Source organism: Babylonia areolata, chromosome 14 (assembly GCF_041734735.1).
Source record: "Babylonia areolata isolate BAREFJ2019XMU chromosome 14, ASM4173473v1, whole genome shotgun sequence".
Classification (NCBI taxonomy): domain Eukaryota; kingdom Metazoa; phylum Mollusca; class Gastropoda; order Neogastropoda; family Buccinidae; genus Babylonia; species Babylonia areolata.
In genome coordinates, this window is record NC_134889.1 from 15,464,870 (window position 1) to 15,482,971 (window position 18,102).

Here is an 18,102-nt window from a genome sequence, read left to right on the forward strand (position 1 = left end):
TCTGCAATTCCTTTTGAACGTCATTTAAAAAAAACAAAAACTTTTTTCTTTTTCTTTCTGTTTAAAGTGTTATTAGTGTGGCGCATATGGATGAATGAGTGCGCACATTTTAACGCCTCCTTGGAATTGAAACTAAAACTTGTTTTCGTAAACCCCTGACAATATTTCGTTCGCAGATCGTCCTTCAATTAGGCATACATTGTGTGTGTGTGTGTGTGTGGCAGGTGAACGATGGTGGTTTTCGCCATGCTGAAGGTCATGTCCTTGACCTTGCTGGTGACCTTAATCCGGGGTGAAGGCCAAGACGCTGGTGTTATTCCAGGTTCCCGAGGTGCCGCAATCGTCAACTCTGTCGTGAAAAGGATTCAGTCCAAGTAGGATTCCCCCCCTTCCTCACCCCCACCCCCTCCAATCCTCTGTCTCTCTCTCCCTTTGTGTCACTCTCTCTCAACGTTTCATAGACCGCAGAGAGAGAGAGAGAGAGAGAGAGAGAGAGAGTGTTATATTGTATTTCTCAGATTGTTCTTCCCATTCTACAAGTTAAGTTTTATGAATGATGTGGTGCTTGATATGTACAGGCATTTGCGGTATATATTAACTAGATTTAGAATCCACATTTATCAAACCAGAAACTACCTCTGGTTTCGCCCTTTGTACAGGGAATCAAATGAACACGGAGTTCATTTTGTTAAGATATGTTCTATGCGGAATGTTCTTCGCCATAAATGTATTCCAAAGAATGTTACGAATAATGTCAGTGCAAGAAAAAGTTAATCTGATAATAAATGATTTTATTCAATATTACGAACGTCCATTTGCATCAGCTGAAGATGGCGTTATACGGAATCTAGCATTGTTTTTACTGAAAGGTATGGTAACTTACGGAAATTTTGTTGTCGCCACTTTCTAATATAGAGCTATGGCCCGAAATGCGTTTTCATGGGAAAGGCATTGTCAACTTTCAACTTGAAAAGAGCTTTCTTTGCTTGGTACCGAAATAGTTTATGAACGATGGTCGTGTTTTATCGAACGTTAATATTTATGTCCGCCTTCACCTCGACAGTTGCATCTTCAGTAACGATCGTCTGTTCCTCCGACGAACCGCTTACGTCATGTCACGTGACGGCCACGACACCGACACCTACCGGGCTGGTTTTGATGGTGGCATCTGGCAGGTGAGGAGCTCGTGACATGAGTTAAACAGAAACAGAGGGGGTGGCTGGCAAGAGGGGTGGGGGAAGGAGGGGTGGGGGTGGGGGGGTGTGTTGGGGTAGGGTGCTGAGAGTCAGAGATCTAGATATTTTGTATTATGTGTGTGCCTCGTGTCTTATACTGACAAATGAAATTTCTTTTTTTTCTTATTTTGTGGGCTGTAACTCCCTACGTTCACTCGCATGCACCCGTGGTCTTCTACGTGCATGACCGTGTTTACACCCCCTATAGGCAGCCATACTCCGTTTTCGTGGGTATTATTCTATTTCTCCTGTCCACCACCCCTCAATGCAGGTGTCAGAAGCCATGTTTCTCAGCACCAAGAACTGCAGCCAGCCAGCCCTCGTGAAAGCCTGCAAAAACATCTCGTCCAGTCTGCAGATCCACTGGCCTTCCGTCACGTGGTCAGACCTGCGGAAACCTCTGTACTCGGGAATTGCGGCAGCGCTGTACACTCTGGTGACTCTGGGCACCTCGGACATGCCTGGGTACATCAGTTCTCAGGCCCCCATCTGGGCCCAGATGTACAACCGGTCGGCATCGGTGTATATAACCAAGGCCGCCCAGACTCCGGACTTTGGTGAGTGATGGTTGGAGGAGGGGGATAGGAAGACAGGATTGTTTTGAAATTTTATTTTGGGGAGCCGGTAGAGGGACGGCAGTCGGGAGGGGGCGGGGGTGATAGGAGGGCGTGGGGTATTGGGAAAGTGTCTGTCTGTCTGTCTGTCTGTCTGTCTGTCTGTCTGTCTGTCTCTCTCTCTCTCTCTCTCTCTCTCTCTCTCTCTCTCTCTCTCTCGTTTTCATCTGTTTCATCCAAACCAGTCCGGTTTTAGGAAGTACCATTCTTGCTATACTGCTCTAACCAGCCTAGTGGATAAATTCTAACTGCCTTGTGGATAAATGGCTCAGTAATATATACATAAAAATGAATTCACTGGCGTGCTTATTGTAGACTTCGCCAAAGCATTTGACATGATTCACCACAGGCTCCTGAGAAAGCTAAGAATTTATGGACTGTGTAACAGCACTTTAGATCTGATGTCGTCATTTGTATCTAACAAAAAAAAAAAAGTGGTATTAGTCAACGATTCCAAGTCTGCTCTTTTGCCTGTTAAGCATGGTGTAACTCAAGGCTCTGTCCTTGGACCCATTCTATTTTCAAAATACATTGATTTACCACTGTACCTAACAATTTGTCGTGAAATGATACAGCCCTACATGCCAGTCAATGTAATACAAAAGAAGTGCCTCTAGTATAACAAGAGAATATTGATAAGCTAGTTATGTGGTCAGAACTAAACCATATGTGGCTTCATCCACAGGAAACCAGTCATATGATGATCACCACTCGACAGAAGCGTCAAAGCATTTTCGATGAACTTGTCCCTCTTTATACAAACACTGTTGTTATCAAAGAAGTTGACAATAATAAAAAATTCTTGGAGTTGTGGTGGACAATAATCTATCATGGTCCAATCACATTTCTATGTTTTGTAAAATCATAACAAAAAAAGTGCAACATCTGAACAAAATAAAGCATTTCTTAAATGTTCATTCTAGAAAAAACGTTCTTTCATGCATATGTTGAGTCTCATATAAAGTATGCATCCACTCTATTGGATTCTGCAAGTGAAAACATTCTAAAGCCACTGTTTAGTCTTCACAGACGCAATAAAATCAGTTCACCCGAAATCGTCCACATTGTCGAAAGACGACCATATTTTATTGGATATTCTCCAATGGAAATGGAAATTAAAAGACAACAAAGCAGTTTTTATATTCAAAATCTTTCTGGTTGTGCCCCACCCTCAACTGTCAGTAGATTTCGAATAAACGAAAATCGCCACGTCCATAAGATTATGTTAACCAGTCCGAGAATTGAGCTGTTTAAATCTAGTCTGTCACACTCAGGCGGTTTATTGTGGAATGATATATCGACCATTCTCAATGTTCAAACTAGTCTTAATGTATCAAAAATAAGTACCAGTCAGAACTCATGAAAGAATTTGCGAATGCAATGTACCTTTCCCATTCTCACACTCTCTGTATCTGCCTGTCTCTGTGTCTGTTTCTCACTCTCTCTGTCCCTCTCTGTCTCTATCTGTCGGTCTGACTCTGTCTGTCTATCTTTCTGTCTGTCTGTCTGTCTCTCTTTATCTCTTCCTTCTTTCTTTTCTTTCTGTTCTAAGTATCATTTGTGCATGCACTTATGTTATCTTTTTTGTGACATAATAGAAATTCATGAATGCAATGTTATGCTTTCGTATTGAGTATGTATTGTACTTTCTCTTTTCATGAGGGCAGGATGAAAACAAGCCATTTATGCTTATTCCTTTTTCCCTCAATAAAAAAAAGATTCGTTCGTTCCTTCGTTTGTTCGTTCATTCGTTCGATTATCTGCGTTGCTGTTGTTGTTGTTGTTGTTATTTATATGTGCATGTGGGTTTTTTTTTTTTTTAATTAATCTAATTTCATTATCATCAGGGTAGCAGTAGTAGTAGTAGTATAAAAACTATACTGTTGTCACTATCATTTTTGGGTTGGCTGGCTGGATCTGTCTCACTTTACATCTGTTTCTCTCTGCCTCTCTGTTGTTGTTATTTCAATGTTCATTTCTTGGGGCAGGTAGGATGGTTGCTACATAGAGCTCGCGACCTTGCGTGGGTGTGAGCGTGCGTGAAAGAAGTCGCCTGTTGTGTGTGTGTGCGTGTGTGTGTGTGTGCAATTCAAATGATCGTGCAAAGTACTTGGGATGTGTTCACAAGTATGTCTTGTTTTGTTCTGACTGAAAGGTGTTATAACACTGAGCGGACAACAATTAGAACGAACACTTTGTCGTTGTGATTGTCATTCTGATTGTCATTGTCTCTTCCTCCAACCAGACTGCAAAGACAAACTGGACGTCGCTTTCATCCTGGACAGTTCTGGGAGCGTCAGTTACTTTGACTTCGGGCTGATGAAGCAGTTTGCTGCCTCCGTGGTGGACGTGATGAACGCGTCTGTGGACGCCGTCAGAGTGGCTGACGTCGTCTATTCCAGTGCTGTGTCGGTCCACTTTGACTTTGACGACTACAACAGCACGGATGACGTGAAGACTGCCTTCAACAACACGCCAAAAAGTGGGTTTTGTGTATGTGTGGGTGCAAGAGGAAGGGATTTACGGATTGGATGGGGTTGGAGAGCACACGCACGCGTTCCTGTGTGTGTGGGAGGAGGGTGGAAGGGGGTTTGATCGTGTATGTGTACGTGTGTGCATGTATGTGTATATATGTATGTATGATTGTGTATGAATGTGTATATGTGAGAAAACATATGTATAGAGGCGCCGAAAAGAAGCAGCTCTCGGTCGGTTCTAAGCTTTCCCAGGTAGACAGCATGTTATGCAAATGACTCCGTCTTTGACCGAGGATAGTCGCTATAGAAGTATCGTCATAAGTAAATCATTCAATATGAATATATGTGCGTGTGTGTGTGTGTGTGTGTGTGTTCTCAAACGGAACAGTCGGCGGGGGAACCAACACGGCCTTAGCTCTGAACAAGACCAGAGAGATCCTGTATGACGCTGGAAGAGGGGCCAGACAGAACGTGAAGAAAGTGGCCGTGCTGGTGACGGACGGTAGGTCCGACTCCTTCACCATGACCAGAGACACTGCCAAACTTCTCAAGGTTAGGTGATTGGTTGCTTCAATGCCAGTCATGTCTGTTCTTCCCGATTCTGCCTTGTCTTGATTCCTGTATCTTCAATTCGTCAGTTCTTCTCGATTCACCTTTTCACGATCACCTGTTCCTGGTTTGTCCTTTGACTCAGTGTGATGAATGAAGTATACGGATACTTCTACAGTATGATACAGTATTCTTTCTGATGCGCCTATTCCCGATTCGCAGGGGTGGAGTGGGGCAATTCTCTATTCTTTTCTGTTATATTCAGGATGAAGGCACGACAGTGTTTGCCATAGGGGTGGGAGGCTACTACCTGGCAGAACTGCAAGCCGTGGCCAGTGACCCCATCTGCTCGCACGTCTTCACCCTGGATGCCTTCGACAAGATCGACTCCATCATCACGGAGATCCAGAAGAGCACGTGTGAAGGTCAGTTGTTCAAAGGGGTGTCTGGAGCAAAGTTGTGAAAATCAGGGTCAGGTTCAAGGTCATGGTCAAGGTCTTGGGGGGTGGGGGAGGAGGGAGCGGGGTGGGGAGTGGGTGGAGTTCAGGGGACTGGGTGGCTAGTCAGGACAAACGAACTAACGAACTAACTAGAAACAGAACACGTGTTGGTTGAGAAATAAGTAGTAGGTAGAGTAGGGAAAGAAGAGGGGGAGAGGGAGAGGTTTGGGTAAAAGAAGGCAGAGAAAGGCAAGGGAGTGGGGGGGGGGAGAGAGAGAGAGAGAGAGAGAGAGAGAGAGAAAGGCGGAGGGAGAGGACAACGAGAGAGAGGGTGTGGGGAAGGAGGGGAGGGAGACAAGAGAGAGACAGACAGATACAGAGGGAGAGAGACAGAAATAGAGAGACAGACAGACAGAAGAGAACTTTTCTTTTCGGATTATGACAGAGATACAAATGTTCTCCTCCACTTCCTCCTCCTCCTCATTCTCCTCCTCCTCATTCTCCTCCCCATCTTCCTCTCCCACTGGTTCTTTTGTTATACTGTTTTCATTTAACATGCATCCTGCCTCCAACGAATACTGTAGTTGTGGTGCTTTTCAAATTAAACATTGCACAGATAGATGGGGAGATTGACGGATACACAGACACACAGACAGAGCAACGGACAGACATACAGACAGATGACAGGATGACTGATTCGAACTGACTGACAGTCGGACTGACTAATTGATTGATTTGTTGATTGGTTTCAGCCAATTTCAAGGTCGCTCAAGACGAGGGCGTTTCAGGCAACGTCACTGATGAAACTCCCCCTATTGATATTCCAGTCCCAGGAGACAACAAAACTATCGTAAGAGGGAGAGAGAGAGAGAGAGAGAGAGAGAGAGAGATGTGTGTGAGCTAGAGAGAGAGAGAGAGAGAGAATGAGTGATGTGTGAGAGCTATAGAGGGGGGCGGGTAGTGTGTGAGCTGGAGAGAGAGAGAGAGAGAGAGAGAGAGAGAGATGTAAACACAAAAAAAGTAAACAAGACAACGCACACGCACACGCACACGCACGCACACACACACACACACACACACACACACACACACACACACACACTCTCTCTCAACTTATCATGTCTTGTGAATCTCGATGCGATACGGGATAAACTAGAGGCTAAATGGAATTTCGATCAGGAAATCCGGTTTGACCCGGAGCATAAAGCACAATGTAAATGATGGGAGTCTCCCGTCGGATCGACGGATGAGTAGGCAGGCAGGCTTATTGGTCGGTGTGTGTCATATGGTAGAAGAGGAGCAGACATTATGCGGGTGAGCACGGGCAAGCATTTCTGTGTGTGTGATCGGAAGTAATTTTTAAATATTTTCTTATTTTACTTGGATTTCATGTATCTTAATGTTAATGTTCTAATTTTATTGGCGTGGCATATGTTATGTGCATGCATACGTTGTGTGTGTGTGTGTGTGTGTGTGTGTGTGTGTGTGTGTGTGTGTGTGTGTGTGTGTGTGTGTGTGCATTTTACTTATATATACGATTTATTCCCTTGATGTTTTTATTTATGTATTGTTGTACAATACCTTATAGTCTTAACGTATGTGTGCGTGCGTGCGTGCGTGCGCGCATGTCATTTCTAGTAACCCTTTTTTGTTGGATGTTTTCATTTAATATTGTTGTGCAATACCCTATTGTCTTAACATGAATATGTGTGTGTGTGGGGGGGGGGGGGAGGGGGGGGGTAGTATATCGTCAGCTATTGGGAATTCTTATTTGACTAGTTTTAATCTCTTATGTTGCGCATGATTTTATGCCAGTGTTTACAATGAGCCTGTGATTGCACAACTTAATTTCCATGTGGATTAATAAAGTGTTTTTTATTTTATTTAATTTTATTTTGGATGCGCAGCACTTCCCTCAGGTGTTGCAAGGGATAACGTCTCCAGAAGCTGAGCCCTGCTTCCTTCGCTCACACTTCTCCTTAATGGCCAGCATTCTCTTGTTTTTGAACGTCTTTATACCACTAGAGCCAGCGTCCTCCAACGACAGCGGTCAAGGGCATCAGTTTCCCAGGAAGCGATGTCTATGTCACAGGCTTTGAAGTTTGTCTTCAAGGTGTCCTTGAAACGCTTGCAGGGTCTTCCAAGTTCGCGGTGGCTTTCCTTCAGCTGTCCATACAGTAGCATCTTCAGGATCCTGCTGTCTGTCATGCGGACAACGTGTCCTGTCCAGCGTAGCTGGCACTGGATCAGCAGGCTTTCGATGCTGAGCAGGCCGCTCCTCTCTAGGATATGGAGGTTGGAGACCCTGTCTTGCCACTTTATGCCGATGATCTTTCGTAGGCATCTCTGTTGAAACTGCTGTTGAATGTGACGGCGATACATCGTCCATGTTTCACAGCAGTAGAACAAGGTGGTCAGCACAACAGCTGTAAGTTTTGATTTTGGTGTTGAGCCTGATGCCTTTGTTGTTCCACAGCCTGTTGAGTCTGCCAAAGGCGGAGCTGGCCTTGGCGATGTGCAGCGTCACTTCTGCATCAAGGGCTCCGTTGCTGCATAGAGTGCTGTCCAGGTAGCAAAACTTGTCGACTGACTTGATCTGTGTCATCGATCTTGATTGCAGGTGGGGGTAGGGGGACATGGGGGGGCGGGGGGGGGGGGGGGGGGAGGCACTGGCGTTCTGTGAGCTAGCTGGTTGGTACATGGACTCAGACTTGCTGAGGCTGATGGTGAGTCCAAAGCGCCTGCAGGAGGTTGAGAACCTGTCCATAATGTCCTCATGGGTGTGTGCAGCAAGCGCGCAGTCATCACCGAAGAGGAACTCTCAACAGTGCCTCAAACACCTTGGACTTGGCGTGGAGTCGCCGCAGATTGAAAAGTTTGCTATATCTGTGCGAAACTGAATGTAGATGCCCCGGTCACAGTCTTGGAAGGCGTCAATCATGGCAGAGAAGAGAATGGAGAACTGTGTGGGTGCCAGGACGCAGCCCTGCTTCACTCCTTTTACCACAGGGAAACGGATCCGACATGTCAGTATTTTCCTGTACTCTCGCCTGCATGCCATCGTGGAACGACGCAATCAGCTGGATTTAGGCTGTCTGGGCAGCCGAACTTTTGGAGGATCTTCCACAGACCACGGCGGTTCACCGTGTCGAAGGCCTTAGTCAGGTCTACAAAGACCATGTGGAGCTCCTCGTTCTGCTCACGGCACTTCTCTTGCATCTGGCGTACGGCAAACACCATGTCACATGTTCCCCTGCCTGAGCGGTAGCCGCACTGTACTTCACGGATGACTGTGTTGGAGACATGGTCAACCAGTCTGTTCAGTATGATGCAGGCGAAGATCTTGCCGGCGATGCAGAGAATAGATTCCACAGTGGTTATCGCAGGATGTTTTGTCCCCCTTCTGTTTGTAAATGTGGACAATTGAAGCATCCTTGATATCCTGGGGGAACCTCCCCTCTCTCCCAGATAGACTGGAACAGGGTGGTCATCTTGTCGTCTGCACCTCGCCTCCATACTTGTAGATGTCAGCCTGGATTCCATCCGCTCCTGGTGCTTTTCTTGACGTTGTCAGCTTCATGGCCTTCTGGGTCTCAGCCTTGGTGGGAGGGGCAGCTAGCGAGTCATTGACTGGTAGCTGTGGGAGGGCTGCAATTACCTCGTCAGATACGGATGAGTCCCTGTTGAGGAGGGTGTTGAAGTGCTCTGCCCAGCGGGCAAGGATGTCTTGTTTGTCAGGAGGGTGGTCTGGTTCAAGGCTCGGACAGGGGTTGATCCTGTGACTCTCGGCCCATACACAGCTTGGATACCATCATGGAAGGTCTTCATGTCGTGATCATCAGTAGCAGACTGAAGCTCTTCGAACTTTCTCTCCCACCAGGTGTTCATCATCTCACGCAGCCTCTTCTGTACGAGTTGCTTGGTTTGCAAGAACTGGTTCTTCTTCCTCTGGCAGTCTTTATCGGAAATGTGATCCTGATGCCGTATATGCAGTGTGTTCAGGAGCTCGGGGATTCCAGAATCGTTCTCGTCAAACCAGTCTTTGTGGCTCCTCTGTACAAAGCCGAGTGTGTCAGCTGCTGCTGTGTATACAGCATCTCTAAAGGTGCTCCATACCTCTTCTATATCAGTCGATGCAGGAATTTCTTAGAGCTGCTTGGATTTGCTGCTGCAGCACGTCCTTGGTGATAGGGAAGTGGTGGATGTTCAGCTTCCTAGGGGGTTTCTGCCTGGCTGGTTGGAGCCTGCGTGCAAGTCTGATCATCTTGCTGCATACCAGACGATGGTCCAACCAACAGACTGTTCCTCTCATGCAGCGTGTAATGGAAACATCACCTCTGTCCCTCTGCCGGACAGTCATAGTCCAGCATACGCCATTGCTTGGAGCGGGGGCGCATCCATGTGTTCTTGTACTTGTCCGCTTGTTGGAAGAGGGTGTTGGTGATGGTCAGTCCATGCTGCACGCAGAGCGAGAGCATAAGCAGGCCGTTCGAGTTGCACATGCTAGTGCCGTGCTGTCCTAGGACTTTTGGCCATGAGAAGTCCACGCCGATGCGGGCATTGAAATCCCCAAGGATAATCGGCCTGTCCTTTCTGTCTACCGCTGAAATGGTGCGGCTGAGCTCCTTGTAGAAAGCTTCTTTGATGTCATCAGGGTTGGTCATCGTCGGGGCATAGCAGCTGATGACTGTGGAGAAGCGATCCTCGGACAGCTTCAGACAGTCATCAGCCTATCGTTTATCCTATGTGGAAGACTGTCAAGCTGTGCAAGTTTGGTTCGTATGGCAAAGCCCATGCCTGAGGTTCTTGGGGTGCCATCTGGCTTCCCAATGCCGTAGAAGGTGTAGCCCCCTCAAACTTCCTCCAGCTGGGTTTCACCGGCAAACCTGGTTTCACTCAGGGCTGCTATGTCCACCTGGTAGCGATCAAGCATTCTAGCAATGAACGCTGTGTGCTTTTCTGGTCTGTCGTCTGTTTAAAAGGGTGCGAACATTCCAGGCACCCAGAGTCAGGGCATGACTCCTGTTTTTTTTTTCTTCTGTTGTTTTCGACCGCTAGTGTTGGATGTCCAAGTAGGTGCGGTTTCCTACAAGGTACAAGGCGAGGCAGGCTTTGTTTAGGGATCTCTTCCCCATGTGGGAGAGCAGTGCTGTCCCTAAAAATGGCTGCTCTGACACTGGGAGGATACGGGCGCCGCATCTGCCCCAGTCTACGGCGGACAACCATCACCCCACAGCCACCTGCGTGCAGAGTCGTGACTAGGAACTGCCAGCAGCGTCCTCTGCCTGTCCCCGTTACCACTTCTCCATCGCCGCAGGGCTTGGGAAATCTGGGTGTTGAAGGGCTAGCTCGTTGTTCCTATCAGAATGGACCCAGTTTTAATAAAGCATAATACTGTAATGATAAAACTTCCAAAAGGAATTAGTATTTCTATCATGTACTAATTTGAAAACCAGAACTACCAAATGCCTGTAAAAACTTGGACTTGATTTTTGAAAACATGCTTGAATGGAAGACTATATTTTTGATACAAGAAAAAATTCAGAGATAAGATTGAAATTGTTCCAGATAAAAATCAGTTATCAAATTCCTGTGACAGGTTCTTTTCTGACGGACATGGAAGCACTCCCAGGTAGCAAGTCTATTTTCTGCAACGATAAAAAGACACAATTTTGCATTATTTATGGGAGTGTAGTCATGTACAACTGACGTATTGGACATAATTTGAAAGAGGTCTAAAACAAGAAAGCAAAGGCCTTCAAGACTCACTTGTGATACACTTAAAAAAAATCTAATCGTTAAAGTATGTTCTGTATTTGTTATAAAGCTTCGAGTTAAAAAAGGCCTGAACGCAGATTCGAACCCAGAATGATCGGATGGGAAGAAATTGTCTTAGTCACTGCACAATTGCGGATCCAAGAATGACGTTCAAAAAATATTTAAGCGTGGTTTTTAAAGGGCGATAAATCGATTGTGTTATTCGAAGTGATAACGATGTTTAAATCACATCATTTTGGTGTATCTCGGGCATTTAAGATTTCTTTAAAGTCCGCGGTAAATGAGACATCGCCATCGCCGCAACCATACTACAACATTTAGCCGTTTTCTCTGGATCTAGACAGATGTACAAGTTTAGTTACACTCGCCGGGAAAGTACGACACGGTCGATTCAATTTGTCATTTGTTCCCATTCTAGTTAATTGAGTATGAACTTTAAAGATTAATATCCAGTAAACTCGTTGATGATGTAGTCTGTGTCACTGTATGTGTTCTGTCCAGAATTTGTATTTCTTTCCACTTAATTGCGAACAAGAAAAATGAGGTTGCGCCATCTTCTCACTGAGCATCGCCAACGCTACTGCAACCGAGATGCGGTTATATGGCTTTTTCGGAACCCCGGAAATGGCCTCAACGAAATAAACCGTTAATGATACGGGAAACACGGCTTAATTCGGGAGACTTGCAATCCGTTATCGGTATGACTGAAGATTTTTGTTCCTACTATCTTAAGCCAACTTTGGTAATGACGGACAAAGTATTTCCAGAAAAAATGGCAACACACACACACACACACACACACGGACACACAGACACACAGACAATCCCCCCACACACACACACGTGGGCCACAGAAATCACTACCGGAAAAGACAACACAACACAGCACGACATGGCACAGTTCAACACAGCACATTACAGCACAGTACAGCACGGCGCAGCAAAGCACAGCACAGCATGACACAGCACAGCAGAGCACAACACAGCACAACACAACACAACCACTCAACTCACGCTTCACTCGCTCACCTTTCAATGTCCAGGTGGCCGAAGTGTCCTGCGGAATTCTGCACGTCTACGTGTCCACCACGGACCCTAAGCCCGGCCCTCAGGTGTTTGACGGACTCTACACTGCAACCCCGGGGCATCCCGCAGTCCTGCGGATCGTGGAAACCCTGCCCCAGGAAACCTCTGTCTACGTCACGGTGGTAGGAACCCGCCTGCCGGCCTCAGCAGAAGCCCTGAGCAACTGCACTGACTACAGCTGGACTGTGGGCCCCGGAGTCAAGACAGGTGTGAATCAGAATCAGATTTATCTGTCAATTAAACCTGAACAGGGTTTTAAGACTCACGAACGCAGTCACACATACCATACAGAAAAAAGTAAGTTAATTAACAAAAAATAGAATACAGAACAAATTGAATTAGTTCTCCTTGCCATGACGCTTTTGGCAGCAGTTATAGACACATTTTTCAAACATTCCTGCAAGTTTGTTCGGGTATCAGCTGACTAGGTTTAATCGTATTTTGAAATGTGTTTTTGCTGAATGTTGTGTATAAATTCTTTAATTTTCTTTGTATACCCCGCAGTCATTTATGAAATGATATTCATCCTCAATTGTTTGACATTGTAGGCATAGTCATTTCGTTTTGTATGTCAAATATATACCCTTTTCCATTACAAGATTATGACAGGATATTATTAATTTGCACAGCGACCATTTTATATTATATAAATGTATTCTTCAAGTAAATAAGGTTCGATTCTGTATTCATCAATACAAAATAGTAATTTTCATTTGTTTTCAGAATTCTCTTCCAATATAAAGCACGGTCGTATTCTAGTTAATTCATGACATAACGAAGACTGAATATTGGATGTGGGCTGATTACTCCAAACGTGTACTAAACCAAGATGTTGTAATATAATTCTAACAGCAGGTGCTATATACGGCTTTGCATGTACCCGTGTTATTTGAAACCAAAAGTTTATCATTTGACTGATCACTTAAAAAGTTACTTACTTCACCGAGTATTACTAAATTTTTGGCTTTTTCTGGACACGCAGTGTTTGTTTGGTGGGGAACTATATCTTTATCTATACGTTAGGACATGTGAAACGAGACGATCAAATAATTCTGAGATTATACGTATGCTTGTGTTTTCATTCTTGAACTTAGACTTTTAGATCCTTATTCCCTTGTTTTACTAGGTGTTCTGAAACCTTTTCAGAAATGCATAATGAAGGAATAGTATTCCTAGATATTTATACTGTTCAGTTGCTTCTATGACTGTCGTTCCGTATTAAAAAAAAAAGAAAAAAAAAGAAAAAAAAGAAAGAAACTTAGATCGTGGTCTGATTTCGACTACTTTTGTCTTGTCCCTGTTGGTTTGAATACCCAGTTTTTCACAACTGGTTTAGTTTTAGCTAAAGATTAAGTCAACATTTTGAAAGTAGTATTAAGTCATCAGTATATAAAGACAAGAGATGCCACTGTTTTCAAACTGTTGGTAAATCGGTATACGGGAAACGGTTGACAATATCACTTTATGAATATATTGAAAAATGTGGGGCTCAGTGCATTTCCCTGCAATACTCATATTCGAATATATACTGAAGTGGCGAATCCATTTTCATTACGAGTACAGACTTTTGTGTTTGTATATCCTTTTTTTTTCAAATTGAAACACCTACATCGTATATTTACTTTTGTAGTCTTGTGAACATATCTGCATGCGATATGTTATCAAAAGCTTTTTTCAAATCTACAAAAAATGCATATAATCTATTCTTTCGTCTTAACTGAATAAACTTCTTTTTTTTTACACAAAAATGGTCCGTAGATCTGAAATCTTATCTAAAACCTGCTTATTCTTTTGCAAATATATTCTAAATTATTATTCAATCTGCTGATGATGATCAGACAAAGCAGACTACTTAAAGAGCAATTGATAGTAATTCCTCTGAAGTTATTTCATTTGATTTATCGCCCTCTTTTTTTCTTTTTTTTACATGGGATTGATATACCCTTTTTCCATAAATCTGGATAACACCCAGTTTCCAGAACATATTTAAACATGGCTTTGATTGTGGGAAGTAAGTCTTTTTTTCTTTTTTCTTTTTTTGTTTTCTTTTTTTGTTTTTTGTTGTTTTTTTTGTTTTTTTGTTTGATTGGAGACTACTTGATGTACGCTGTAGTACTCTCATAATAAGTATATTCATCTCGGCGTCAACCAGACACTGGGTCAGGAAGTTTGGGTAACATTTTCAAAGACTGCGGGTCTTCCTGTTCAAGTCTTCCCATCTCAGCCCACAGCACACTCGACTGTGTGTGGTGATTTATCTATTGAAATTACAGATTGGTTCATCGATGAAAAAAATGATCGATCAAAAAATAACGATCGATCAAAATAAATGAACAGTTGATAAAAAAACAACAAAAAACGATTGGTTGGTCGTCAGAATTGATGAGTCATTGGTCAATCAAAATTAACGATTGTTCTATTTGAAAAAAAATATATCGATTGAGCGATCAAAATTAACAAGGGATCGATCAATTAAAGTAAATGGTTGGTTCATCGATTTTTATTAACGAGTGATTGTTCAGTAATGGTTGATCAGTGGACTGACTGACTGATGACTTGATTGACCGATCGATCTGACAGGTGTCCAGGTGAGTTGTGTAGAGAACGGAGTGACAAGGGACTGCACTGAGGACGATGTAAGGGATGCCGGATTCTGCTCTCAGAGTGAGTTCCCTTGGATATTTCCTGTTCTCAGCTTCTGTCACTCATTCACCACCACCCTCTCCCCCCCCACCCCTCCCGCCTCCGCCCCCGCCCCCACCCCCACATCCACATGCATACATACATACATATATAGACACACGTACACTCACACATTGACACACACACTATCTCTGTCCTTTGCATCCTTCTGTCTGTCTGTCTGCGCTTCTCTCTCTCTCTCTCATTCTATTTCTAACCGACTCTCCTTTTTCAGATTCAGCTCCATATCGTCTTGTATTCATCATCATCTTCTTTTTCTCCTCCTCCTCCTCCTCATTATTATTATTATTATTATTATTATTATTGTTATTGTCATCATTATCATCAGTAGTAGTATTGTTATTGTTATTATTATCATCATTATTATACCAGGCTTTGATTGGACCTTACCACTGGACAACCCCTGCACTGAGGACAACATCAACAATGGGAAACTGCGACACAGCTACCCGTATGACCCCACCAAGTTCCTGATGGTGTGTATCTGTACACGGTGTCTGTCCATCACTCTGTTAGACTCCAGACCCGTGTATTTACCGAAATGCAACCAAACCAAACCAGACCGAACCAAACCAAATCAGATCTCTCTCTCTCTCTCTCTCTCTGTATGTATGTATGTATGTATGTATGTATATATATATATATATATATATATATATATATATATATATATATATATATATATATATTTCTGACACTCTCTAATCTCTTTCTCCTTTGGTTCCTAGGCTTGTAAATTTCAATTTCAGTTCAGCCAGTATATCAGTATGAAACAGAAATATCTGGACTGGAAAACAGAGTGGTAACAGAAAATGTGCATTCCTTTATTTGTAAGGAAACGTTTTCTGAATGTAGAAAACCGAACTCCAAATGGTCATGTTTATGTTGAACTTGGGAGATACCCGACTTATCTAAAATTCATACACTGAGTGCATCAAATATTGGCACAAACTGACAAGAATGAATGAAAACAGATTCTCGTTCAAAGGTTATATGATGTTGTATTTATATGATAATGGAAGACGTGGACAACGAGTGTTAGTGTTTAAGTTCTTATGGCTTTGTATTTGTTTGGGATCATCAGGGACATGAAGATATATCAAGGTTTTGTAAAGTTTTTCCGACAACGAATTATTGATTGCAGGTGGCAAGACTGGCATGACCACATGTAAACTAGTGATAGATTTGCACAGTTCAGACTTTCTAAAACATCACATGTAGCTGAACCATACAATCAGGTGGAATTGAACAGATGTATAAAATATGCACTGACAAAATTAAGATCTGTATCTCTAATAGTACTACTCATAGTTTCAGAAACTGTATGTTACATGAATATTTGCATACATGTCGTTTATACAATATGGGCTAGGAAGATATGATTTTTTGTTATGTTGCCCTGCTTTGAGTGACGAAAGACAAAAAGTAATTCAACCAAAGAGATGGCTTGGAGGTAACGCGTCCGCCTAGGAAGCGAGAGAATCTGAGCGCGCTGGTTCAAATCACGGCTCAGCCTCCGATATCCCCCCCCCCTCCACTAGACCTTGAGTGGTGGTCTGGACGCTAGTCATTCGGATGAGACGATAAACCGAGGTCCCGTGTGCAGCATGCATTTAGCGCATGTAAAAGAACCCACGGCAACAAAAGTGTTGTTCCTGGCAAAATAGAAAAATCCACTTGGATAGGAAGAACAAATAAAACTGCACATTGGGAAAAAAATACAAAAAAATATGGGTCGCGCTGTAGTGTAGCGACGCGCTCTCCCTGGGGAGCGCAGCCCGAATTTCACTGAGAAATCTGTTGAGATAAAAAATACGAATACGAATATTGAGATCCGCCTAATTTCAATTTCAGTTTTGTTCATATCGTCAAGACATGAGTGTACTCTGTATTATCATAACCAAATATCACGTACTGTTTCGTCACGAATGTTGCTGAATATTTGTGTTACCTACTTTTAGCTGATTTGTTATTGATTGATTGTGTCGTGTTTTATTTTCTCTTTATCTTTTTTCAGTGCAACCACCCTCAGTAAGGGGCTTTGGCATTTCATCTGAATTTTTAAAAAATCCTATCATTATCTCCCCTCCTCCTCCCCCCTCTCTCTTTCACCCCACCCTAAACACCCCCTCCTACACCCTTCCCCCCACCCTCCACCCCCATGTTCTGAATTATGTTTTATGTCTGATACTCATTTAAAATATATTGATTCGATAGAGTCGATATGATTTTCTGTGCCTTAAAAAAAAAAAAAAAAAAAAAAAAAAAAATTTTTATTTTTATCTTTTTCTTTTTTAAATTACAGTGTGACAACCAGGGCCGATACTACATCACGCTCTGCCCAGGGGGAGTCATCTTCAACACCCAGACGGGAGACTGCGGTTTTACCTCCCCTGTCCATCAAGCTAGCAACACGGGCAACCCAGGGAACGGACAGAACGCCAGCGATTACGCTCCCTTGGACCCATGCAAGACCACTTTCAACATCAGCAGTGTCTGTACCCCACAAGCTCTGGCCAACCACCAGTACTACCACACCTACCCATCCGATCCCACAAAGTAATTAGTTTGTATGAGGAGGGTGGGTCTCTTTGGCTGTGGGGGTGAGGGTGAGCGTGTGGGTGTGGGTGTAATGGTTGGGGGGGGCAGGGGGGGGGGGTGAGGGCTGGGCGGAGGGAGTGCGGTATGGTGTGGGAACTGATGGTGGATTGTGGTGTGCGGTGTGTATGTTTGTATAAGGGAAGGAGTGTGTGTGTGTTCTGAGGGGGGGGGGGGGGGGTCAGGGGAATAGTTTTGATGGGCTTGTTGAGATTCGTTCATGCACGCACGCACGCACACACACACACACACACACAAACATCAAAAGAAAACAATGCTTAAAAAGAGTCGTGTTTGAACCTTTACTTTTTTTTTTAATGCCAGGTTCATCCAGTGTGACGCCTGGGGCAAAGCCTATCTAATGCCCTGCGGTCAGAGCACCGTCTGGTCCCAGACCGACTGTACCTGCGGCCACACTTCCGCCCCAGGCCCCAATCTCACGCCCGCCCCCGCCCCCACCAAAGCTTCCTCCCAGACAGGCACCTGCACCCACGGCCATCTGTATGCCAACCCAGCCAACGCCAACTCTTTCTTCCAATGCGTTCATGGGAATCTCGTGCAAATGCCATGCTACACTGGTCTCGTTTTCAATGTGACCACACAAAAGTGCGTCTGGCCTTGA

General features: G+C 44.1%; 1 protein-coding gene across 1 annotated transcript; it reads left to right on the forward strand.

Annotated features, from left to right (window-relative positions):
- The first annotated feature begins 224 nt into the window (after nt 1-224).
- On the forward strand, nt 225-18,102 carry LOC143289863 (uncharacterized). The gene is made up of 12 exons (XM_076599058.1): nt 225-374; nt 1,064-1,175; nt 1,507-1,792; nt 4,095-4,331; nt 4,715-4,878; nt 5,141-5,300; nt 6,068-6,165; nt 12,137-12,386; nt 14,760-14,843; nt 15,255-15,358; nt 17,188-17,441; nt 17,805-18,102. Exons 1-12 carry the CDS (start codon nt 232-234, stop codon nt 18,100-18,102), a joined length of 2,190 nt encoding a protein of 729 aa, XP_076455173.1. The 5' UTR covers nt 225-231.